Below are 25,583 nucleotides of genomic sequence, written 5' to 3'. Positions count from 1 at the left end.
TGTGAAATGTATTTTCAATTTTTGGATGGATTGCCATGACATTTGGTACAGGCTTTTATTTTCACCACAGGATGGATTTGTAATAACATTGGAGATTGCATAACTTTCAGCCTGGCACGATCATCAGGCAAAATTTTAATTTGCTTTAATTTACTCTGGCTTATGACCAAATACATGCAAAATCAATGTTATTCCCATCAGCCTCAGCTGTACTTTGGGTTTATCAATTAGCAAATGTTGGCATGCTAACCGACTAAACTAAGCTGGTGAACATGGAAAACATTATACCTGCTTAAAGAGGAAATTTGCTGTTTTATGTGGATGTCCAATCATTGTTGATGGTATTGTAGTTCATAAATTCCTCAGTGTGTTATATATTAACCAAGAAAGCTGCTTTCCCTTTCTGCAATATCGGTTCTTCCCGTTCCACCAGTGACGTAATTGGGGTTAAGGAAGAGCTACAAGCTATTGCAGCTTGGATTAGCCTCTAGGTTGCCAGGGGGCATGAAGCCGCTCATAAACAAAACATGTTTTGTTTCTTGTAAACTAGCTACATTTCCAACAGGGAAAGGGAAGTGCAGAGGCTACATTTTGGGCGCAATGCATCCTGGTGCTCAGCAGCAGGAAAACTTGGTTTTCTCTGTTAATATATTTATGACTATATTTACCATCAACACTGATGGTAAATCCACATAACATTAGCATTGTGACTGTAGGCATGATAGCATACTGACATTAGCATTTAGCCCAAAGAACCATATATTAATATATGTACTTGGACAACATAGTTAGTATAAAAATAACGTGATATGATCATATTACCATATAATAGAATCATCTGACAAAATATTGGAAAGAATAACGTATTCCAGTGCAACAACCCGAATATGTTAAATTGGTTTCTCTGTCTCCTCTGTACTTTCCAGTAAAGTCAAATGCCACAGAGGAAGTCTTATGTTGAGAAGAGATGCTCTTACTCCATGTGTGAGCTTTTGACTTCATGTCAACAGGGCTTTATGCCAGAATTTCCAAAATTATCAAGGTACAAAAGGTCTTTGGAGAGGAGCTGTCTCATAACAGTGGTTAAATTCTACTGTAAAAGCAGTACATAATATTTTTCAACCAAAGCCGATGCAGGCTTGAGGTTTCAAGGAGAGAGGAAATACACTTAATATATTCCTTGTCCATTTATAAACACAGGGAGCTCTGGAGGGAAGCATTAAGGTGAGTGTTTTTGCTAATATCCATTTTGAATAACTGTAAAGTCCCACTTTAAGAAAATGCCTCTGCTCGTAAAGGAAAACCTCCATTATAATTCCAATTAAGAAGCACAATGGAAGTAAGGAGTGCTGCATAATTTGTGTCCATCAAGTTCTGAAATGCTTCGAGGCCTTCTCATTTAGTCTTTGTCTGTGAAATGAGTCCGTGATGCCAAATCCTATATCATAACATTTCAGGGAGAGGAATTTGAAATGACTTGTCAACACTGGGCACATGGACAGGTTTTTACAATTATAATGGAACTGACGGGAAAAAATAAAATAAAGAAGAATATTCATTTGAGCTTGCTTGTAACTATTACTCGATGTGATATATTGAGCTTTTTAAAATTGCATTGGTTTACTTTTTTTTTTATCTCAGGGAGGTAAATGTCAAATTTATGAATAGTTCATAAAATATAAATGCCTGTATAATCTCCAGCACTCTTATTTTGTGAAATAATGAAGAAAGCTAAAGAACAGTTCATTTAAGATGCTGTATAATCCTTCCTGTCATAAAGTAAAATGAAGAAAGTGGAACAGAAAACCCACCTAAACTCTGTTTAACATTTCCATTTGAATCTTCAAAGGTAGATCCACAGTAATTATTAACAGTTTTTAAGTCATTTGAAAAGGCTGCATCTTTTATAAGAATAGTGGCTTTTAAGGAAAAAAGCATTACTTAATTTTCACGTTCTGAATATGCCATTTACTTGTATATAAGTGTCTATTTCCCTGAGAGGTTATGGGATGCACAGCTTTTATTTACAGCAACACTATGATAAACAAAACGCTACTTCACGGTCAATTAGTATTGTTAAATGGCTGACGACCACGAGATGATAATTGGAAAATGTGCTGTATACCTTTTAAAGAGATGCTGGCTCATGTCTGTCTGAAAAGGTACTAATAATATAGCATTCACAGAGCTTGGTCAAAAAGGAATGGAGCTGAAATCTCTTTGATATCAGGTCTTGTCAGACGTATTTCACTTTGAGTCCTTTGATAATGTCAAATCAAAGCAAGGTCCTGACTCGTAAGAAGCAACTTCTGGGGAATACAGGCAGAATACATTGTGGGTTACTTTCTCAAACCAGAGAGTCAGATTGTTGCAGTGCGAGAGGAACACACCTGGAACAAGCTGCTGTCGGGCTACATTTTCCTCATCTGTCACCCGACTAAAGATGAATAATAATACTCTTCGTTACTGTAAAATACGACCTGTGGTTCTAAATGGTGTTGGGAGAACCCTAATGATTCTGAACCACATTACTACACTGTTAAGGCTTTCCAGACAGAGACAGAGAGAAGTAATTGCTGCAGTATGGGACTATAATAGCCCAGGGTAGGTGCTTTGTAAGTTGCTTCAACATAACTGTGAGTGAACCTGAAAGAGCGGCGATGCAAACCACACCATTTGCTGAATGCTTTTACTTGTAGCATGAATTTTTAAAAGGATAAACAACTGAAACATGTTGCTCTAAAAGTGATTAAGTGTGCGGTAAAGCTACCGTTTTTATGGACATTGTTTTCCTGCACTCTGCCAGCACCTTTAAGTGCACAGGACACAACACTGCACTACACACACTTGAATAAACAGGGCCTCGCTGTGATTCTTTAGGACTTTCCGGCTTTGATTGAAATGTCTCTGTGCCACTGCGGGAATATCTATTTCATATTTCATTCGCCTCAGTCACCTGGCAGCGGATTGAGCAACCTATACAACGACCCTGATTGCATCGCTTTTACTATTCAATCCGCTCTGCTCGTATGAGAAACAGCCGTGTCAATGATTGCTAACCTAGTCAAAATATCAAGCGTGAGCAAACGGTGACAAGAGGGAGAATCAACAGAGGAGAATCAATCTGTGGGAAAGGCTGCAGGATTACTTCCATCTTAAGCTGGTTTAGATCAATGTGAACATATATCGTGTGTGTGTGTGTGTGTGTGTGTGTGTGTGTGTGTGTGTGTGTGTGTGTGTGTGTGTGTGTGGAGACTGTTTCTATTATTCAAGACTCGATGCAGCTCCTGGACGAGGCTAGCAGAGGCTGTGTGGAGTCTTATGTCAACATTTGTTCGGTGCTGAATCGTGATGTGTTCGAGGTGTTCTTCAGAGATTGTGTTGTCTTTAGAGGTCACGCACGTGTTGAAGGACAGAAGACGGCAGTAGTTTGCAGTTGATTACATCCAGGTAAAATGAACAACCGTGAAACACACTTGAGAGATACTTCATAAAGGAGGCGAAAAGTAGCTGAGCGTATTGCAACAATCTTGGCTTGAGTGAACCTAAAAAATGGATTCAGTTTTAAGCTGTTCCACAATTATAATTTAGAGTTAAGCCGGCATAAGAACTAATTAAACACATCCTGCTGAATGCTGCTGTCAGCTCAGTTTGCTTCCTTCATAGTCAAGTCAAGTTGGGTTCAAATAGAGTCAACAAATCAGTTTTTTACCTTTATCGGGAGGGCCAAAAGTTAGCTAACATGTCCGAGATAGAATGAGATTATAAAACTTAAAAAGGAGCCAACCAGAGTAATTTATCTGTGCTCAGAGATGATTTATGTTCAATTTTGAAAGGCTGCACAGGAAGGAATCCATTTGAGTCTGGTAGAAAAGATCGGAACACTTAACTCTCTGAAAACAAACTTGACCAGTTAAGTTGATCTGAAATACAGCTGAAGAGTCAGAGTTTTCATTGGCCCATTTGTGATTGGGTAGCCTTACTGGCTGCAAAAATGCAGATGAAAGGTTTAGATATTAATAACTAAGTAGATTTAATGTTACAGCATGTTATGCATACTGAAGTACGAGTAAAATTACAGACTTGCCCAAAAAAATTGACCTAATTACAGTAATTTGAGTAGCTGTAATTAGTTACTTCCACTACTTGTTTTGGGGTACATGTTTCCCTGGCCTGATTTACTGGAATGTGGCTGGTTTAACGGTTAATCTCACTTTATGAAGCACTGTATCCCTTTGTCATGTAGACTGTCAACACACTAGCAGATGCACCCGATTCCCAATCATAAACTGAAAAAAAGAGTGATTCATGATAAAATTAGATTTGAACATTTCTCTGGCATTGCTGTACACTTCTGACTATCACAGCTGCGGGAAAAAAACAGACCTCAAAGAAATGCAGAGAATCCACAGAGAGGTGGGTGAGAGAACACAGCTTGATATTGGAAATAAGTCTGTCGGCTCCTCAAACGGGTGATAAATAATATCTCTTAACATTTCTCCGACCCTGGTCTTTGTTTTACCTCGTACTGAGTGATGATCCCGTAGGTCTGCGCGGGCTCTCTCCACTTCAGGATGATCTTCTCCTCATAGGCGCTGCCTTGAATGGACTCCAGAGGAACAGCTCCTGGCACTGTGGGAAATGATGACAGACAAACAACTCAAAAGTGGTGGCTGAGTGGTAATTTTCAAGGTAGAAACAATGTTATGAAAAGGGTACACAGTAGCATTTCCATGGGTACATATTATAGGCATGTTGTCAATAAAAGTTGAATGAAAGGCTTTTTGTTTTGATTTATGATGTGCATAAAACAATCAATAAAAAGCTTTCAAGGACCCACAGTACACTCAAGCGGCCATGAGCCAAAGTCAAACACATCTTAACAGGAAACTGGGACATTATCTGAAGTCATTGTCACTCAAAACACGCACTCCGATACATGTTTTACAGCAGAACTGAACACTTTTCTCACAGATAGAACTGTGTTGCAAACAAAGATGAACTAGTATTCCCATGGGAATAGGGGGAATCTTAATCTTTCCGCTATGTTTACTTGTACTGAGATGCTGCCAAAGAGATCTGGTCCTTTAACCCCTCGTGTGAATTACTTTCATTCTGTAACCGAAACAGAACGATGTCGAGATGTCTTTTTTTTCCCCTCCAAGATTTATCTTCAAGAATGCAACTATAGCTACACCCTGTCTGTACACTTGTTCCCATGAGACCCTAAACACACAGATCCACAGACGCGCAGCAGTCAGAGAGTGAGAAACAGTTGCCACTTTCAAGTTTCCGACCACAGATATCTGAGCCAGACATGACAAGACTCTCTTTTCGTCAGCTGAGCCTGTTTGTTATCTGGCGGCCGGGGTTCCTTGAGACTTCTATAGAGTTCATTTCCTGTGCCTGCTGAGGCAACACAGAAGATCTTTCATCTTTGAAGGAGGTGAAACAAGCCTGCGACACAAAGGCTTGCTGTGTGACTTCTGTGCTTACCTGGAAAATATTTGGAAAATCCAAAACTTGTCCCGAGTACAAGCTTTTTATGATCAGACGAGAAGTATCCACCTACACTAAAGATCAAAATGTTCCAACTCTAATGATCAAGCGTGTCTGCTTGAGCGGGACTCGTAATTATCCTCTAAACTGCCAGGTGATATAAGGTAAAAAGGAACGAAAATGGAAAATGACTTGCAACTTTTAACGAATGATTGTTTTTATCAGGGCAGATACGGTTACAGATCATCATTGGTCAAAGAGACCAGTAACTGATATCTGGAGTGATGGAGTGTAGAATTCACTCCATCACTGTACGTTTCCGCTTTCTGCTACTTTGTACTATCACTATGCTACATTTATTTGATATCTTTAGTTACTAGTTACTTTGCAGATTCAAAATTATTCAGTGTTGATAGGCTTTTACCTGTGATGGGTAACCAACCAGATGGTGTAGTGGGTAGGCAGGGCCGTAGCCAGGATTTTAGAAATACTGAGGTCATGCCTCCCACCCCCACCCATCCATTGAGAACATCTTGAATACTTTAGTATAAATCTGTGTATGTGTCTACATTTTGACAGGACCAATAATCACTTAGTAAATAACACCAGCACCAGCACATAGATGAAAATTGGACTCAAATTCTGACAGAAGAAGACGAAAAAGAAAAAGTAACAAATATGGCCAATTTTGACTTAGATCTAATCAACTTATTTAAACGTACTTCTAGGCTTAAAAGAACGTATGAACGTATCATAACAAGCACCATTAATAAATGGTAAATTTATAATTCAGATACAGATTTAGTTCAGTTATTTCACTGTTAAGAAACAAGAAACAATGACATGATCATATTTCATGATATATATGAAATATATATATATATATATTATTTTATTTATTTTTTTGTTGCTGTTGCTGTCTGCTTGCTGAATACTTTGGCCCTCATGCAGCAGCTTCTCTCTGGTCTGTAGTCAAGTCATGCAAAGCCAGACCTCCACTTATTGGTAATAAAGCCTTTCCTAGGGAGCATTAATGAATGTTTAAACACAAACAGAAACCCTTCAGGGGTGGTTTTAAAACGGTTTATATAAATGTATTAAAAATGCCCAAAGACATGTCTTTTTCTATGATTTCGAGTATGTTATGGTTCATTATTAATCGACCAGTAATGAGTGCTCCACAAACAGAGTTTCCACAAATATAAATAACAACACAAAAAAGATTTTTTTTTTTAAATTTAGCTTCTAAGTGTTGTAGTTTTAGTTTAGTTGGTCTAATGTTGGTTTGGGTGTTTTTTTGTCTAACTTTTTTTCAATCATATTTCCTTTCAATGGTTTTAATCCAAGGTCTTTTTAACAAAATCTTGTGGCACACTTTTCCGACCCGTACAAGCAGCAACCCTGCATGACACTCACCATCCTCATCAGTCTGAACTTCCAGCTCTTTGCTCTCCATCACCCCCTCTGGATTGCGAAGCACCAGCTTCACACTGAGGTTGGTGAAGGGCGTCAAGTTGTGGATGGTGTGCTGAGGATCTCGGCTCTGGGTGTCATAGCACACTTCCTCCCGGGTCTCCTCCTTGCCTCCCACCCTGGAGCGGTACTGGACGGTCAGGTTGTAACTGTGGCAGCGGGTCACGTTGTAACCCAGAGGCTCCCAGCGCACTGTCACCTGTTTGGATTGGATGTCCACCACTTCTAGCCTTCGTGGGCCGTGCATGGGCTCTGGCGGGATTGACAGAGAGAAAGAGAGAAGAGTGTGAGCATACATCAAGATAATCAATTAGGCCATACGAAACGGCAGGTAGTGTGAGGTAGTTTCAATAAAATCAAGGAAATTATTGAGGTCTATGCGAGGGCACAGAGGAAGCAGCGTTCCTTTGGGTCAAAGAAAATCTACTACCAGATTTTCATAACACTTGAGACCCATTCAATATTCTTTTTTTCATATTGAAATACCATTTCCACTGTTTGGAATTCATACTTCCAGAAAATATTTAAAAATGTCAAAGCCCCGGCCTGATACTGAGCATTGCCACATCCCATCACCGTTGCTAACTCGGTCTCACAGCAGCTGCACACACCAAGACACCACAGGTCTGTTGGTGGAAACCCTCGGCAGGAGGTGTATCATCCCTTCAGAGCGTGCCGCTCCTCTGCTCCTTCCACCTTGTCCTCTGCCTTTTCCTCTCTCTTTTTCCATCTCGCCCAGTGGCGGTCAGCTATTAGCACCACACTGATACAGAGTCAGCCAGCCTGTCAATCCAGGCAGGACACAACCCCCACTGCCATCCTATCACCTCTAATCACATACACTGTGTCTCCTCGCCTTTTCTTTGCTACTTTCTCCATTTTCTCCTCTCCCTCTCCTTCTTTCTATCTCCTCTCTTTCCATTTCCCTGCTCTATTTTCTCTTTTTTTTCTGTGGCTCCCACATTTCTATTTCCTCTCTCTCTCCCTTTCTCCTCATCTTCTCTCTCTGCTTACCCCGTCCATTTTCCCCTCTTGCTCTCTCTCCCTTCTCTTGCCTCCCCTACCTACGGGAGGAAAGCAGTCCAAGCACAAGGTAATGGGATCAATTTCCATTCCAGGTTAAATTCGCAGTCCATTTCTCTGGAACTTAACACTTTACCACCTATTAGGAAGAGCCAGAGCTCAATTTCCCCGTTCCCCAGGAGACACAGTCCAGCAATTCAGAGGCAGCCACGGCAGCCATGTTTAACATTCTGGAGGTGCATGTGGGGAGACTGGACTGGAGCTCCAGCATGCTGTTCATTTCTACAGGCTGCACAAAGGAACATGACAAAAAAAGCAAGAATCTGCAAATAACAGCAACCCTGAATGCGATTCCCACCAAAATATTTGCTCCGATGCCCAATGAAAAGATACTGTCCGACTGATCAAGTTTTATCAAAAATCCGTCAAAAATGTGCAAGAATAATTCTGAAGTCAAGAATTCTTCTCAAGTTCCTTGTAGCGCCACAGAAAAGCTACATAAGATTTAAAAAAAAAATCTAATTAGGTCATGACATGTGACATGACATGACATGTACAAGCGAGAAAGGATAATGCCAGTTAGAGAAGACAAAGGCACCTGCTAGTTGAATGAAAGACGAAACACTTTCAGATCTTACAAGGAGAAACAATGGATGTGATCTCTCCTGCGCTGTAATAGAGCAGATGAAATAGCGTTAGAAAGGCCCAGAGGAGGCGAAGGAAGAGCTCTCGAAGGCAGATGGGGATTTCAATGCGCAGCATACAGTTCATGATGCATACACAAAAGGTTACAAGTGAAAAAAATATGTCTGTAAAAAGGAAGAAAATCTTTCCAAAAGAAAAAAAAGGCAATTATCTTCTCTTTACAGGAGACTTGTCATTATCGGCCGGAAACCTTGACAGAGTATGATCTTCTCTAGTCTTTACTAACAATCTAAACTGCAGCTGAAGAAAATATATACATCTGTGACGTGCAGAGTTATGCAAGGCTCGCTTAAAAGTGCTTTATATTTGCAAAACATTTCTGCAATACTGTGTAGGAGCAGCTGCTTTGAGAAAGGGTCTCTGACCTCCAGTGATTGTTAAAATTTGAAAGAAATGTTAATCTTAATGCAAGACATCTACCTTCAAAAGGATTAGCTGTAGAGAAAATATTCAGCATAACAGACAGTGGGGTAGGCCAACTTCACTTTGCTAGAGAACTAATAATTCTGAAAGTCATCTGCCATTTTAAGAGATTCTAACACAGAACTGGGACGAAATGGTGAAGGAAAACAGGCCTCCTCAAATAGGTTGCAATGTCGGGAAAGCCATCCAGAAAATAGAAGTTTAAACCCCTTTATTTGCGGAACTATCTGTTGGCCGCACTCAGTAGGCAACGGTTACACTAAAAGCACAGAGAATTGCAGGGTGGCCAGGCACAGAAATCAAATTAAACCAGATGCTCTCAAAGTGACAAATGCACCAAAGTGTGAATCTCAAGCAGACGTGCACGAGCGGCTCGGAGGAAGTCTCATTTCTGGAGCGTTCAAGGAAAATGTCACACTCCCATCTTTGTGGAACATCACAGATAATGTCCGCTGCAGACTAATTCTGGCCAATGGAGAGATGCCAACAAGAATGGGGATCACTTGTGGAAAATTGCAGAGGGAAATAGCCCGAATAAAGAAAAAAGCAAAAAATTCAATAAGAGGAATCAATTATATACATTTAAATTCAGCTTTTTGGCAAGTGGTAAGAACATTACACAGATATTTTTGCCAGTGTGCCAACAGTGATAGTGAGGTGCATAAAGAAACATTGGCCATTTAGCAAACAGCTCTTATGACTATTCTATAGCCCCTTCCTGGAGTTTTGTTGAGAAAAAGGCTAATTGTTTGTTGCCCCATTGGCTCCCTGCAGTGCGAATGCCAGCTGTCTGAGGGAGGCTGTTAAATGTGATGATCTGTGGCGGACGCCCAATCACAACTTGTACCCCATGACTCAGAATGACATCATCTTTTTTCATGAACAACAAGGTGCCTCATCCATTTCAGAGCCTGGTCATGATTGACTTTGAAGAAAAGAGGAAAGAGGGAAAATAAAAAAGACACAGTGTACCCTTCTTCCACACTTCATCTGAAATGAACAGATTCGCGCTGAATGGCAGATATCCTTTACAAATCCATCCGTGCATAGATGGTGGCTATGCAGCCATTTTCAAAACAGGCCCAGAGGCCCATGAACGACAACTGATGAGATGAGCCTATTACCCCAGTCTACTGTGACTGCTAGTTTAGTTTTATTGACTGAGCAGTAAGAGGCTCAGTATCAAAAGCCCAAGCACAAATCACAACAAGGAATAACAGGGCTAGCTCTTGAAATCCATACCACTTTTTTTTTTTTTTTTTTTAACAATTCTCACAAGATATCACACACTGAGGGCGACATTGGGGTGAAAGTACTGAAAAATATGACTCTAATATCTCTCCAGTATGGCAGATATTTCTAGTGGAATAGAGTTATAATAATGGCTATGAAAGCATCCCTTGGAGCAGGAAATTGCTGAGGTCTATCTTATGCCAGGGCACACAGAATGAGCTCCAGCAAGGAGCCAGATTGGTATTCCAAGCGGTGGACAAATTATCACCTGCCCCGCACTCGCCGATGTAATTGAATAATTTGAATTTGACATTTGCACAGAACTATTAGTGATTTTTTTTTTGTCATTACAGTGTGACATTTAAATAATGTTTTTAGAAATTATCAGCACATTATTGCCTCTTGTTAATTTGAATGGGGCGCTGCGTACGCGCTCACTGCAGCTGAAGTGATAACATGATTTCCCAAAACATGAAACAAAAACAACAAATAACCGCATGTTACAGGCGTCTGTCCTAGAGGGGGTTTCAAATGGTGCACTTAGCCCCTGGGTAGAGCGAGACATTAGTCCTGGATGAAAGGAAACAAATTGGGCATGTCCGGAGCACAGCCACTTTACTGCGAGACAAGTGTGTGGTGTGGTGTGCGGGTGCATGAGGAGGGTGGGGGACAATGTGTGTTTTCTGGCATGTTTATGAGGGAAGGAGTGTCCACACGCCTGTGCAGCAGCACAGATGTGGTTCCTCAGCACCTTACTGGCTATATGTACAGAAGAACGATTTACTTATCAGATCTTCCTCGGGCTTTGCGGCGCACAAGTCTTTCAGAAAAGCCGGGATCTTTATCAGATCCACATCGATTAAGAGCAGAAAAGCCTGGTGCTGGCATAGACTTCCATCTCCCTGCTCAGCAAACACAACCAGGTGGAGGGGGAAGGGGGCAGGAGGGGAGAGAAAAGACTACTTCCCCAATGATTAGAAACCACCGTCAAGTCAATGTGGCTCCTGAGCCTGGTTGCTATCTCATCAGGATGAAACAGCGCTCAGGTTGAGGAGGAGGAGGAGGAGGAGGAGGAGGAGGAGGAGGAGGAGGAGGAGGAGGAAGAGGGAGCCTTGTTGTTTGGAGATGAAAAAAAGAAAGAGAAATGCCTCGACTTTCACAAGACGGCATGCAGACTGTCGGATTCCTTGCTGGAGAATGTCAGCTAGGGCTAGTCACACACTCATTGTAGACAGTACCAAAACAACATGACAACAACGGCGAAGATTAAATCCCGGTCATAGGGCTGTTTTCATGTAAAGTGTTCCATTCAAGGCAGTGAGGCCTGGTATTGCCATCACTTATCTCTCCATTGCTGTGTGTTATTCACTCTGTTCTGTTTGAGCTGGGCGGGCTGGGAGGCGAGCACATTTGTTTGCCTCTTTCTATTACATCTCAGTGATAGCAGTGAGGCCATTGAGGTAATGACATGGGTTTTACACTTAGGAAATCATTTTCATATCCCGCAGAAGCGAGCCGTAATGATAGCTTTTGATAACCGACAATCAAAGCTCCATCACCCTCCTAGAGTGCTCCTCTATGCAATCCTCTGGAGGAAGAGAGGGAGGGAGGGAGGGGGTTAAGAGGGAGAGATGGAGGGAGTCGATGTGCGGGTGGGTGGGTGGATTGGCGAAAGAAAGCTAAGACAGAGGAAGAGGGAGGGTAGAGGGGCCAAGGTTTTGCCATCAAATGCAACAAGTCGAAGCAGGCCTTGAGGTTTGACGTGTGTACACATGTTATAATTGATAGCACTTTAAAGGCACTGTACATGGACCTCTTGTGTTCTAACATCGCCCTCTACACCCATTACAAAGTCAGAGACAAATGCCCACACGGTCAGGACACACACACACAGACACTTTGCTCATATACCTTGGAGGCGTGGATAATCACAAGGATTTATTGAATGGTGCTGGTCGCTCCTCACTCTATCAAGCCCTCCTTTATAGGCCTCGTGATAAATGAGACTGCCATGATGGGTGAGGATGAGGCGTGGAGGGGCCTACAACACGCTGGATCGAATTGAAACCACAGATTGAGCCCCGGCGCTGGGCCGAGCTGGGCTGCCACCTTGTCTGATGAAGCCCCCGAAGCTGTAGGTGTGGAGATGAATGGGTGAGTGCCTTCCTTCTCACAGCACTGAATAAAAAGGGAAGGCGAAAAGCGTGAGAGGGAAAGTGAGATACGCCCTACTAGTACAGGAGGATGATGCATGAAAAAGACTCAAGACAAGTCAAGTCATACCAAGTCAGTGCTTGTCTCTGTTCATTATCGACCACCCGACTATACGCTGACCTGAAATAGTCAGCAAGCTCAACTGTGCAATTTTATGGCTGGTACTTTACGACATTTAAGGGTCGATCTGTGCTCCAATAGATCCAGTTCATAAGACTATGTCACAAATCAAAACTATTTATGGCTCTTCTGAATGGTCACACTCGAAGGAGAGGTGCCATCAGGCAGACACGATATCTTCAGATATGGAGATAATGGTTCACATTTTCAGTTGTTCAGATGAAAGGTGACAAATAGTTTTGTCAATAATGAAAAAAGGGAACTGGAGAAAGACCTTCAAACCCTGCTTGCTTCCTCACTTCCAAACAGCTGCCAATCACAGCGTGAAGTGAGTGTAAATGTTGGATTGTCGGTTTACAGAAATGGTCGGACACAGGCACCCCCTAATCCGATGTCAGGGAGGTGCGGTGGAGGATGTTTCTGAAGCTATTCGACCGTGCGACAAGCACTTCTGGAGAAGCTTACTGTGCTGACAGCTGAGCACTTTGAACTTCTAGGTAATTTTGCTTCATTCCTTTTTCTTATAAAGAAGATGAACGTTTGGGCAAAACTGCAGTGAAGAAAGTCATGTTGCATTAGTTGCGACCCGTTCCTATTTGCACTTCAGCCATAGGTGCACAGACAACAATTGACGACTGTGGGACAAATTCTAAAGATAGAAAGGGTGCCGTTTTGGCATCATCTCTGAATGAGTTATGCATGTTCATCCTGGCCCAGTTGGCAGCAAAAATGTTGGCAAAGCAGTTTTCTGCAAACTACATACAAGTTAAAACTTTACGTTTCCTTTGGTCCAGTTTTAACCCTAACCCAACCAGGTTCTAGGAGTTAACACAGACAAAGAGCTGTTTATACTGTACTACTCACACCATGAATCTATTCAAAAGCCTTCCTAATAATCCATGGATACAGTATTCTTGCATAGAATCAGTCACTTCATGAATTGATAATGGTTACTTACTGTAATCATGTTTTGCAACACACTAGATGGTGCTGTAGTGTAAAACCCACTACAGCTAAAAGGGGATTGTTGTTTATTTATCATGACAGTTGTGGTGTGAGAGAGGAAGTAAGCACTGTGCTGTAGAGTGCATTAGTAAAGTATTTCAGGTGACATTGTTTCTCTGCTTCCAAGACACATCAACTGCAGCTACAAGTCAGAAAAAGTTGCATCTATCAATCGCAACATCAAAAATTTTGATTTTAAAAAATGAAAGTGGAATAAATAACTCCATAAAAAACAGGATATAAAATGTCAGCAGGTAGTCTTTTCTATCGCTGACCGTTTAGAGGGATTAAAAGAACAAACCTAGAAAGTGTTCCTCAGGGGCAAGAGGTGAAGGGAAGCGCGAGTCCACCGACCGGATGAAAACAAATGGACAGCCAGTTGATGGAAAGAGCAGAGGCAGCGGAGGTGGAACTGGTTAAATCAATCTTTCATTTCGTTTCCACCAATATGCTGTGCGGTGATTGGGGTCAGAGTGACAGGTACACTGACCCCCTCCTTCCTCGTCTGTCTTAACACATACACATACACACACATCCATCTCCACGATCAGACCAGGCTTCGACTTTTGTGTTCAGTTTCCTGGGGAAAACGCCTGTGGTTAGGGCTCACAAACGGGAAGAACGCGAGCCCTCATTTACCGACAGGGACGCAATCTCTACAGGAGCAGTGGGAGGTTACCAAGGTGATCCTTCAACTTCAACACTCCCCAGATGGCCCGTGCGGCGGCGTCATTTGTCGCCAAAAACCTGCATGTGTCGCGCTGAACTCAGGGTGTTACCTAGAGTGTAAATCAAAGTGAAGCGCTTGACTTTGTGAAATGGTCGCTGCGATTTCGGAGCCACCTACTTTGGCGATATATGAGATCTATGATGTAGCTATCTAGGTGGGGAAATACAGGATATAAATCGCAGCCTTCCTGACATCCTTGTCCTTTAGTTGAAGAGGAGACGCACAAATGTTCCTGAGTTAGAGTTATACAAGCAGACTGAATGAGTGCTTCCTGGACGCCTAGCAAGGGGAATGGGACATGTATAATTCAGCAAAAGGATGGAGAAAATCTGTGACAAAAATTACAGCAGATAGACCATGAATAATTAACCACGAAGAATAGAAACATTTAAAGACCTTGAGAAGCATTTCAGTTCAGATTTAAAAACAGCAGAAAAAAAGGATCTTGCCAAGTCTGACTAAACTACAGCTATTTATCTTTCTCCTGAGGCTTAAGAGTTGAGGTTATAAACAACCTCGATGATAATTGTTTGTGAGGAGCTGAAGAGGCAGCTCGACAGTAAGAAGTTTACATGGATGTCACCAGAGTATCGTTTGCGCACATCTGTTCTCAAAGTCTCCATCCCTTCGTGTTTGGGGAATAGATAGATGTAGTGATGTAGACGAGGGAAATAATAAAAATGAAAGGGCTATAAATGCAAAGTCTCTCTCACTCTGCGTCTGTCTCCTTTCCAGCAGCAGTTGTTTGAAGACGTGTCCTTGAGAAGAACACAATTTGCCTTTTGTGGAGCCAATATCATAGTACACAATTCGCCATTCTACTTCCAACTGCCTGTGATAAAAAGACTTTTATTGTGGTCCTCCTATAACCTTCCTGCACACCAAAAACTCAATCTACCCCCGTTTTCTCTGACTGACAAAAGAAAGCAAATTCAATAGGCCTCAGACCAAGGCTTTTCAGTCCTCTTGCTGCAGACAATTTATAAACCCTATACTGTAGGTCACATGACTGCTGGCTATTGTGGGTGACAAACCAGACCAGTGTTATCTGAGATGGTGAGGTGAAGTGGCTTTCTATTCGAGCCTTGAGGCAACAATAGCGTTAATTAGAAACATCAAACCTTGCAAACATTTCCCTTTTCCTTCTTTGACCCACAGAGACAGATCTGCTCAATCTCAGCTGCAGAAAAAATAAAAAAAATATCATGAAGGGTCGGACCTCAGTGAGGCCATTTGCCCTGTAGACATGCATGAAGCTATAGATGGAATAAATAGCAATTATAGCTGACTGATCTATGTTAATAAAATGTCAAGGCTCTTTTAGACAAGAATGGGCGAGGTAAAATATACTGACTCCTTTAAGTGCAGCTGGAGATAATGTAAGCTGATGGAGCTAATCTAGTCAGCAGACTGACAAAATGAGAACTGCCCACCCCTTTAGCAAACAGAATATGTTATCAACATGCATCTCTGTCCTTGGACTTGTAACATCCTTCTTTCTCTGCTTCCTTTCGTTCCTCAACTACACAGTTTATGTACTGTATACACACATGGATATAAAGAGTCAATTCTTCCTGAATGAAGAGACCAGAGACACCATTGCTGTCATAATGCCCAGACAATGGAGACTCTTGCTATATTGTAAGCTTAACCAAGCTAAAATTTGACCAATGAGGGGCCAGAGCTCGCACCAAAACCAGACCCAAATGTTTAAAGTGAATAAGAATATTCATAGAGACTTTATGCGAGTGGTGCCAAGCCCCAACTGTCCTTAGTAAGTCTGGTCATTAAATCTTCTTGTCTATCACCATAAATGGTTTCTTGACAAATTAAAAAAGTACACTGGGGAAAAAGGTCTTTTATCGTGTAGATTGCACTTTTCAAAGCCATTTTTGACTTTGCTGAACAATGCCAGCAAAAGGGAATGGCATTATCTTACGTAAATCACTCTAACCATTATTTTATTCTTTGTAAGGTGAAAAGAAAAGATGAAAGAAAAGGCAGATTTTTTTAAACTATACAACTTTTATGACTCTTATTACATCAAACATGCTCACGTAAGAGGGTCAAATCTTTTTGTGTGTGATTCACAAACCTCAAAGTCTGGCAGTAATGATATTCTTCACAAAGGATTTTTATGGGAAGTACAGATTTGCACAGGAGCGCTTGGATAATTGAGCTGTGTTTCTTGTCCTGTTTAAAATTATGAAAATAAAAATGTTCTCACAAAGACGCTTAATCTTGTATTACACATAATAACAACTTTCTGAATGCACAGATTAAAAAAAACCAAAACATACTTTAATATCACCTTTCATGAAAATATGTTAATTAAATGTAAGCAGACTATCTAAACACACATCCTCCTTTCCCCCATTCATTTAAAAGTAAGAGGTGAAAATTGAACAGGATTTTCTGCAAATATGTGAAGGTTTGCAGGACGTTTCACAAAGAGAGGGAAAATGCTGGAAAATCAGTTTAACTTTCACTGCAGCGACAAATTATTTTCTTGGCAACTTAAGCAATTCCACTCCTAATCTTTTTCATGTTGCCAAACACTGGCTTCATTCTTATTTGCGTCAAAACAGACCTGGTCTTTCACAAATTAACCAGGAGGCTAAATGCAAATAACCAACCTTGGTGTGGGTGCACATAATTGTGCAGCTCCTCCCTACTCTCCGCTGTTATAAACGAGTGTTTAAGCGAGGGCTCATCCCTGATTAACACTGATTCCCCTGTGTTTAATAGCACTCAGTGCAACAGAATGGCAAAGTAAAAACAAACAGATGAGACTACTCCCACGTGGTACTGGAGCGCAGATGGAGACAACTTATAGATGGAGATGTAGAGTTGGCAGAGGACGGAGTCTGAGCAGGTGTTTGGACCCAGCATGGACATCATGTACAGCCATTTTTAAGGAGGCTGAGAGCCAACGGGACAGCAGAGGCCATGGGGTGGAGATGAGGAACGCAGCGAGGGACAGACTGTTCTTCTACCATAGAGACTATGAAATCATCTCCGCTGCATTCGAAACAAGCGTTGTGTGGAAAACTTGCATGTGCACCTCTTACACCCCTTTCACATCAGACAAAAAAAAAAGCGGATGGTGTTGTCCATACCAGGTTAACCCTAACCCCTTTCCACTTCCTCTCTTTGTCTGTTTTCCCGCCCTTTTTCTGTGTCCACCTGACGACGACAGTGGCGAAACAATCTCTTTCGGATTACTTTCGAAGCAATTTGATCAATGATAGAAACACTGACAGCCTATCAAAATCCATCTGAATTGACAGGGTGTCTCTTTCACAACAGTCTTTCAATTAAATGCTTCTATGCTGCAATTTACACATACAGTATAAAAACATTATTTTAACTGAAACATAATGCCAAATGGTCTTTGGTGCTTGTGCACAAGTTAGTTTTGTCCTTACTGATGTCCTCTTTCAAAATCGTTAGGATGACTGTCTGAAGAAAATTTGTCCTTAAAACGTAACAACTTTTCTTTTCTTCGTCTTCTTTTTGTTTTGCAATGTGTACTTGGCGCTACTGTTAACAGAACATTATCGTTCATCAGTGTGCATGCTCACGTCAATGTCATTATTGTTATTGTTATCGTGGAGTTATTGTTCTTGGTGTGGACAGCCCTTTTCACCCACTAACATCTGCCTTTGGTCTTGAGACGGAAAGGTAAAATCGGCATTCATTCCAGGCAGAAGTCACAGGTTTTTATCGGCTCCAGCTCAGAATGCATTGATTGAAACGTGACATCTGGGTGGACACGCTAATATTCACCAATACATTGGAACTGGATGTCAAACACAACCAACATGCGAGAAAAAAAAAAAGAAAGGCATACTCGTCTACAAGCAGAAAAGGAGTCACTCAGCTATCTTTGGTGGGCTTCCCTGAATTTTAAAAGCCTGCATACTTGGGATTTGTTGGGATCCACAGATGAGTTTGAGGGATTTAAACTGAACTCTGAGCTGAACTGTCCCCCACAATTCTCCAGGTCTTCTCACCCGTCACATATACAACCTCATTTTAGTGGAAAAACGGTATTGCTCTGGCTCACTCAACTCCAGATAGTTTTAAAACAATAACCAGAGTAATTGTTGATTGAGCAAAGTAATTGTCATCAAGTTAACAAACTGTTAACCGTCTGTGATAGTCTTAACCCAAAGCAAGAAGACTGAAAAGATCGAGCAAGTTTTTTTTCAACACAGACATAAAGTACAACTCTGACTGCACAGGAGTAGTTGTTTAAGGCTTACTTATCTCTGCTGCCTAGCGTGGGCTGGAAATGGTTTCTCTGCGTGAGATGGTCTCTCAATGGTGTTGCTGAAATGCAGGGCCCCCTGCTGTGATCCTAGGGCACCACCTGATAATACAGTGTCTTCCTTCAAGTAGCACTTACTGAGTGTGGAGAACTCTGAAGTGGTAAACAACTTCACACAGACATAAATTTCACATTTACCAAATGTTTTCTCCTTTACCTCAAAAATATTTGGTGAGTAATGTTAGCCAGTCGAAAAAATGGGAAAATAACAAATGTTAACAAGTTTTGAAATTCGACATTGACGGTCCGAAGACATGAGGACATGCAAAAGCAAAGCGCTTTTTAAACCTCCTGCGAAACTCTTGAAACCTACAAATAACCCCCTGGAGCAATCAAAGAGCCTTGGATAAGATATTCTTTTGATGTTCACTAGAAAAGTAATGAAAGTGCGTCATGGGAAAAAAAATCTTTCAAGGCTCCCCTTTTCTTCCTCCTGCTTCTGAATTGAATTGGTTGCGTCCTTGCATTATACATTCCACATTTTACAGAAGATTGAATTAAAACATCCTTTGTCGTCAGAAACATTGCTCAGTTTGTGAAGTGACCAAGGCATGGCAATGAATAATTATGAGAGAGACAGTGCTCTAAAGTGGCCACAGATTTTCATTAGCGCCTCCAGACAGCAGTGCAGGGAGAAGGGGAGCGAGTCTCGGGGCCTGTCTGTATCAACAGTGATGTATCACACATCCCTGTGAGTCTTAACCGTTCAATTAGGAGCTCTGCTGAGGCCCAGCCTGTCAGTGGGAAAGACCAGCAGAGAGCCGGACAAGATCAAGAGCTGCTTCCTCAAACACACTTCAGTAGCCGGGGCTATCAATCTCCCCGACTGTGACCGGCAGGGTGGCCAAGGGGGCAGGACCCCCGCAGAATCCGGGCCTGGCTCAGAAGGCAGCACAGGTAGGGCCATTCATCCCTATCAGCCAGACTAAAAATGAATAAGCTCATGACCTTCACAGTGGGGAGAGGGGGTTACACCCTGGGCAGGGAGGGGAGAAAAATCTCATTTTCATCAGCATTTCTCTGGACACAAAAACAGCATTAGCCTGGGAAAATGCTGAGGCTAGGTTTGTTTTGTTCCCCAAGTTGGCATCCCGGTACAGCATGGGAATTTAGCTGGTTAATGTTGTGAGAAGGGCAATTTGTACAATATCATCAGGCATTCTCAAAGTGTTTATGTACATGTTTGAGTTTGAATACCCACAGTACGGCAGCGATATAATGATCCAAATCTAAGGTGGCACTTTGCTTCACACGCGATATCAATCTGTGTTGCTAAAGAATTAGGAAGCTTGCAGGGTTGTTGGAATGAGAATTAAGCTGAATAAACAAGTAGTTATGAAGTTAACCATGTGGCAGGGGCAGTTTTCAGCTCTATGTTTGGAGCCAACTATAAATCATATCAATTATTGTGACACACAGCTGTTCCAAATAGCAGGGGAAGTTTAAAAACTTGTTATTATCCCATAGGCTCATATTGTAGTTATCATTTTCTTCTGTTACGTGAAATTTTGTAAAAAGTATGCATGGCTCTAATTGTTCCAGATGCTCATTACTCAGATAGGAGACAATTTATGTCCAAATGCTCAAACTCCTAATGAAGATCTATAGGTGGAAACAATACAAACACAAAGGGCTTTGTCTATAGAAAATAATTACCTGAGTAAAACGGTGATGATATATGTTGGGCAATTATGAGCTAGAGTTACTTACTTCAAATGGCTTTAGAGGCAACACAATGGAGCTCGACCAACAATGGAGCCCTGTACTGATGGATATTTATGTTTGCAGGGGGCGATTTGTGAAAATAGGAGTCTTTTTGAAATGTTTTGTTTGTTAAACAAAGTAAATTCCAGATTGCACAAACTCAAATACAACAAGCCCAAGGCAATAATAATTTTAAAAAAATGCTGAATGAATAGACTGCTTGAACTGCTTGACCACTCTTTTTCACAGGACTGTTACAAAAACCAATATCTCTCTCTCTCTCTCTCTCTCTCTCTGTCTCTCTTCTATTTAAGCGGTCCACTTTTGTTCTTTGTTGCATTTTCATTGTGTTGGAACTGTGCAAAGTGCTGACAGTGAAAGTGAACCTTGTTCGTTCAGTTGTTAGGGCTGTGCACTGTAACAGAGATGTGATTTTGGTTGCCTGGCACCTATTGACACAGGCTCATTCACAAACTAAAACACGCACAATAAGCAGGCAGCAGATTCTGATTCTGATGCATCTGTCCCCACAGGTAAAGAAAGTGCTGCAATTTGAAAAGTTGCCCACCCTGCGAGGCACCTGGATTTGCGCGATCACGTGATTATGTGAACTTTTAAAATCCATTTTTCTAGGCTTCAACCTATCAGTGGTGGCCGAACACAATGGTTGAACCAATCAGTGTCTTTGAGAAACTAATGGCCTAATAACTGATAACCTAACCAAGTAGTTTTGTGCCTAAACGTCACCAAAATGCGACTGAAAACTGAAAATAATCAAATTGCAAAAAAACAACCTAAAAATAACAACTCAACTAAGTCTAAAAAATATAGGTCAGCATTGACTTTTGGCTTCAGGCAGGAGTCCAACATCAATCTCCTGTGTCAAATTCCTTTGTTTAACCCATCTACCAACCATGACTTCATCCTTGAATTACTAATAATTAGACACGTGCTAGTAGCGCAGTCGGGTGAGACTTGCGCTCCCAGCTAGCATCCAATCACAAAGATGTGTTGAAGCAATGAGTAATAGCCAATCACAACATGGTCAGATGGGTCTAGGTCGAGCACTCATGGCAGAAAAAAAAATAACGCGGACGTGCATGCAAGGAGCGGGGGGCCGGTGTAAATATTCTCACCTGAGTGCAAATGAAGAATCGGTCTATTTTATAGATCAGCTGTTTTTCTTGTTGTTTTCTGTGTTTTAGGGCTTTTACATTTAAAGATACAAATTAAAATTTTATTTTTTTCTCTCTGTTCTTTGAAATGTCATCAATAACATGTAATTGCTTTCCCCATGTTGGCTTTTGATTCTCTCTCATCTCAGTTGTGAACAATTGCAAATGATTTTGTAACAAATATGAATACTGCTGTTCCGTGGGCTTTGTCTCTGATGTGTAACTGACGGGTCATTAATTATCAAGTTAGAGTTGAGAAAAGGCTCCTTGCCAACCTCTGCGTTGTGTTGCAAGGTCTGTTACAGGAGTAGTTTGACTGGATTGTCAACAATAAAACTTCTCTCTGTCTGGCTCTAGTTCACTTTTAAAGCTTGGGTAAAATGTATACACAATTTATTTTACACACCTGCATCTACATACTGTATAATGACTTGATTTTTTAGTCACTGTGAAACAATATAATGTGTACAATTTCTCTACAGGGAGGTCTCAGATATGTGCTGTAAGTTATAGTATTTTTGTCCTCACCAGCACATCTGGTCCTGGCCCTCAGCGGCGGTCCGGGGGCTCCGGTGCCTCCCTCCAGAGGTCTGGTCAGCAGAACGCTGATCTCGTACTCTGTGTCTGGATCCAGGTGGCCGATCTTATGTGTGGTCTTGTCTACAGGTTGCAAGTCGTACATGGTGCCGGACACAGTGCGGTATTCCACCTCCCTGTCGATGATTGGGCCGTCCCCATTGATGCTGTTGGCGTTCAGCTGGATCCAAAGGTAGGTGGCGCCGACAGCAGTTAGCTGAGGTGGTGCGATTGGCACTGGGGGCTCTAGGGGAAAAACAAGTATATGATTGATGTTAGATAGCCAAGCTATTATGGTGAAATGATGGAAGGTCTTGACGATAAAGAAAACAATTATTTATTTTTAATTGTGTAAAAAGCACCGACATTCTTAAACAGAAAAAAAACAAAACAATGGATAAATGCTTGTACCAAGAAAACAAGATGCTCAAAATCAATTTTGTTCTTTTTAACAATCAACCACATCAAAACCATCTTGCACAACAAAAGTATCTTCATGTTTTCCAATGATCAAGGTATTTAAGAAGAGCCACGCAACAATCAATAGTTCCAGTGTGGTGAGGAGTCTCATCACCAGTGACTACAGTCACCAGGACCTTGGCAAATGATGCTCCTATTCAACACCGTATTGATTTCAATCATGGACTTCTATGGAAAAGCCTCTGATAATTGACAACTACTGTAGTTGTCATCACTCTCGTCTGATTCAGCAGCTGCCTTAATCTCTCAACTCATTATGTTGTGTAATTTTGCCTTTTCTCTATTTAAAGCTGAAAACCACTGCTGGGAAAGCCTACGACAAAACTCGATATTATGTTAACTATCTCGGCTAGTCTTTCTTTTACAACACAGTTAAGCCTTGTGTTATTTAAGTTAGGTTGTGTGACGCAGTATGCCTTCCTGTCAATGCTTTCACACTATCCCATTGATCAACAAGTGGTAGTAACACGGCAATATACATGTACGCTGAAATGCTTCTGCAAATTTAAAGAAGAAGAGACGACTGCTAGCTAGTGAACACTGATGTAAACAATGCTGAATTTAAAATAAGCTTAAAAATTAGCTTTGCAAAAGTTTTACAAGGAAGAAAATGCGCTTAAAACATTTCTTTGACCTCAAGGATACACACGGTGAGTTTCGGTGTCTAACACTGGAAGTAAACATGACTTTTGGTTCTTTACAAGAAAACCTCTCAAGGCCCCTTTAAAAGATCTCTTACACAGTTGGGGAGGAAGTATTCAGATCTTAGCATCAATACCACATTGAAAAATACTTTAATACTTTTATTCTTTATGCAGCTTAATCAATGATATTGCATCATATTTTATAAGATCATCATATTTAGACCCTTGAGTTATAGAAATAGTAACGACAACTGTTAATTAACAGTAGTGCACTGTAGAGGACATCATATTCCCTCTAAATCATAGTGGAGAAGAATTGAGTGTAGCACTAGGTTGAATATCTGACAGTATTGCAGTTCAACAGCAGGGCATGGGTAGTCAAAGATTTAATCAGTGTGTCCAAATCAGACAAATAATTGTACTTGTTCAATTCAAACTGCTTCAAATGCTTTATCCCTCCACAACATTGTCAAAATAACTCAAGCAGTGACTGAGAAACAGTATTTCAACATCAAACTCTTCATACTATCATTGTGAGGACAGCTTCATCTGTGTTGCCGCCTTTGTTTGAGCCAGACTTACTGGTAAAATGTCCAGGTCTTTCAAAGTTAGAGACCATCACACAATGATTAGCAATAACAATATGATCCTGCAGTCTGTGGTTCTTAAAAAATAGACAAATTTCCAGACTATTATGCAAACATTTAATGGAAGTTCAATTTTCCTCTAAAATGAATGCTTTAACACTTGAATACATTTCTGGGCCCTTTGAACCTTCAATGTGTCTGTTTGGATTTTGCGGCAATGTAATCTCAAGTTCTTCAATAGAAGTTGGCCTCTTTCATACAAATGTGGTGTTCAATGACAGCCTTTAAGATGACCTTTCCTCTCTTATGTCACCGATGTTTGTGTAATCTTGCTTAAACCTTGTGCCGTTTCTGGTTTAATGACACTTCTCAAAAATGTTATTAAAGTTTTTCTAGGGGCTGTATCGTAGGCGTCTGGACTTGTTTCAGTTTCTTGAAGACGTTTCACCTCTCATCCAAGAGGCTTCTTCAGTTCTAACTAACTGGAGGCTTTTAAACTCTGTGTGGGAGTGTCCTTATAGAGTCGTTAAGGACACTGTGAGCTCTGAGTTTCAGAGTCGTTAGGGCCACTTGTGGGTTGTTGATCCAACCGGCGTTTTCATGTGGGTTGTTAGGGTTAGGTGAGCCCAGGTGTGAATGGTTGTTAAGCACCTAGCCCTAACAACCCACATGGACGCCGGTTAGAGTTAGAATTACCATGACCTGGATGACTGAGAACCTTCATCAAAATATTATTTTCAGGATTATAAAAGCAGGAAAAGGGAGGCTACAGTAACATTTGAGTTGAGGCATAATTAGTAAATACTAATGTTTGTGAGAATAGTTCTTCACAAAAAAACAGCCTGTTCTAATTTCCATTTGAATATAGAGAAAACAAAACAAGTGCACCTTCTCAATCCCACCGTCATGTCTTTCATGCTTTGTACACTCCCCGTCTCCTGGTGCAACCAAAAAAACCTGCCATTGTCAACAAAGAGCTATGACCCACAGCCAAGGCATTGCTTAGGAATCTACCCTTGTCATGCACAACAATAGGTACACGTCCCAGAGGCCACGGTGAGTAGCTCTAATGAGCGCACACATGTAACAGAATAACGCCATTAGTCGCCTGGCTGCTTCTCATGGAGTTGTCATGGAGAGGGTGAAGTCTCCAGGCACATTAGAGAGCAGGCTGAGGTGTCCTACAAAGCATTGGAGGCTCTCCCTTAGCAGATGGTTACCCCACGGTGACCTCTGTCGCAGGTCCCTAAACTGCCACTAATCCAAGCCTCCAGTGTGGCTGTCAAACATCACCTAAAGCGAACCAGCTAATCCAGCAGGACTTCTCCCGGACTCACACGCGGCGCACCAGTCTGCGTGCAGGAGCCAGACAGAACAATGAGGTGATCCAAAATCTGGCTTGTTTTGATGGTCTTTTATGGTCTGTTGTTGTGTCTTAAAGGGGTTTAACACAGTTAAGTGGCAATATGCTCGGATTAATGTAAATAACAGAAAGCAGCGCAGACTCACCCTGCCACACCATCCCTCAGAGTACAATGTTATTGTAATGGTGTTAAGCATTAAAAGTTAAAACATCAAATGAGGCTAAAATGTATTAAATGGGTTGGTTTCAGAGAATCTAGTATTTAGATTTCCTTGATGTTGTTTGGCTTTTATTTT

General features: G+C 41.4%; 1 protein-coding gene across 8 annotated transcripts in view; it reads right to left on the bottom strand.

Moving 5' to 3' along the window:
- Positions 1 to 25,583, bottom strand: part of LOC311266815 (receptor-type tyrosine-protein phosphatase mu) — a 171,975-nt gene that overhangs the window by 81,401 nt on the left and 64,991 nt on the right. For all 8 annotated transcript variants that reach the window (XM_084369382.1, XM_084369385.1, XM_084369383.1 and 5 more), the window contains exons 7-9: positions 22,166 to 22,459; positions 6,916 to 7,224; positions 4,523 to 4,632 (exon numbers count right to left, since the gene is read on the bottom strand). In XM_084369382.1, the coding sequence (XP_084225508.1) occupies positions 4,523 to 4,632; positions 6,916 to 7,224; positions 22,166 to 22,459 (713 nt within the window). The remainder of the gene's footprint in view (positions 1 to 4,522; positions 4,633 to 6,915; positions 7,225 to 22,165; positions 22,460 to 25,583) is intronic.

Source organism: Pagrus pagrus, assembly GCF_965226575.1.
Source record: "Pagrus pagrus genome assembly, chromosome: 12".
NCBI classification, from domain to species: Eukaryota; Metazoa; Chordata; class Actinopteri; order Spariformes; family Sparidae; genus Pagrus; species Pagrus pagrus.
This window is presented reverse-complemented; position numbering and strand designations above follow the sequence as displayed.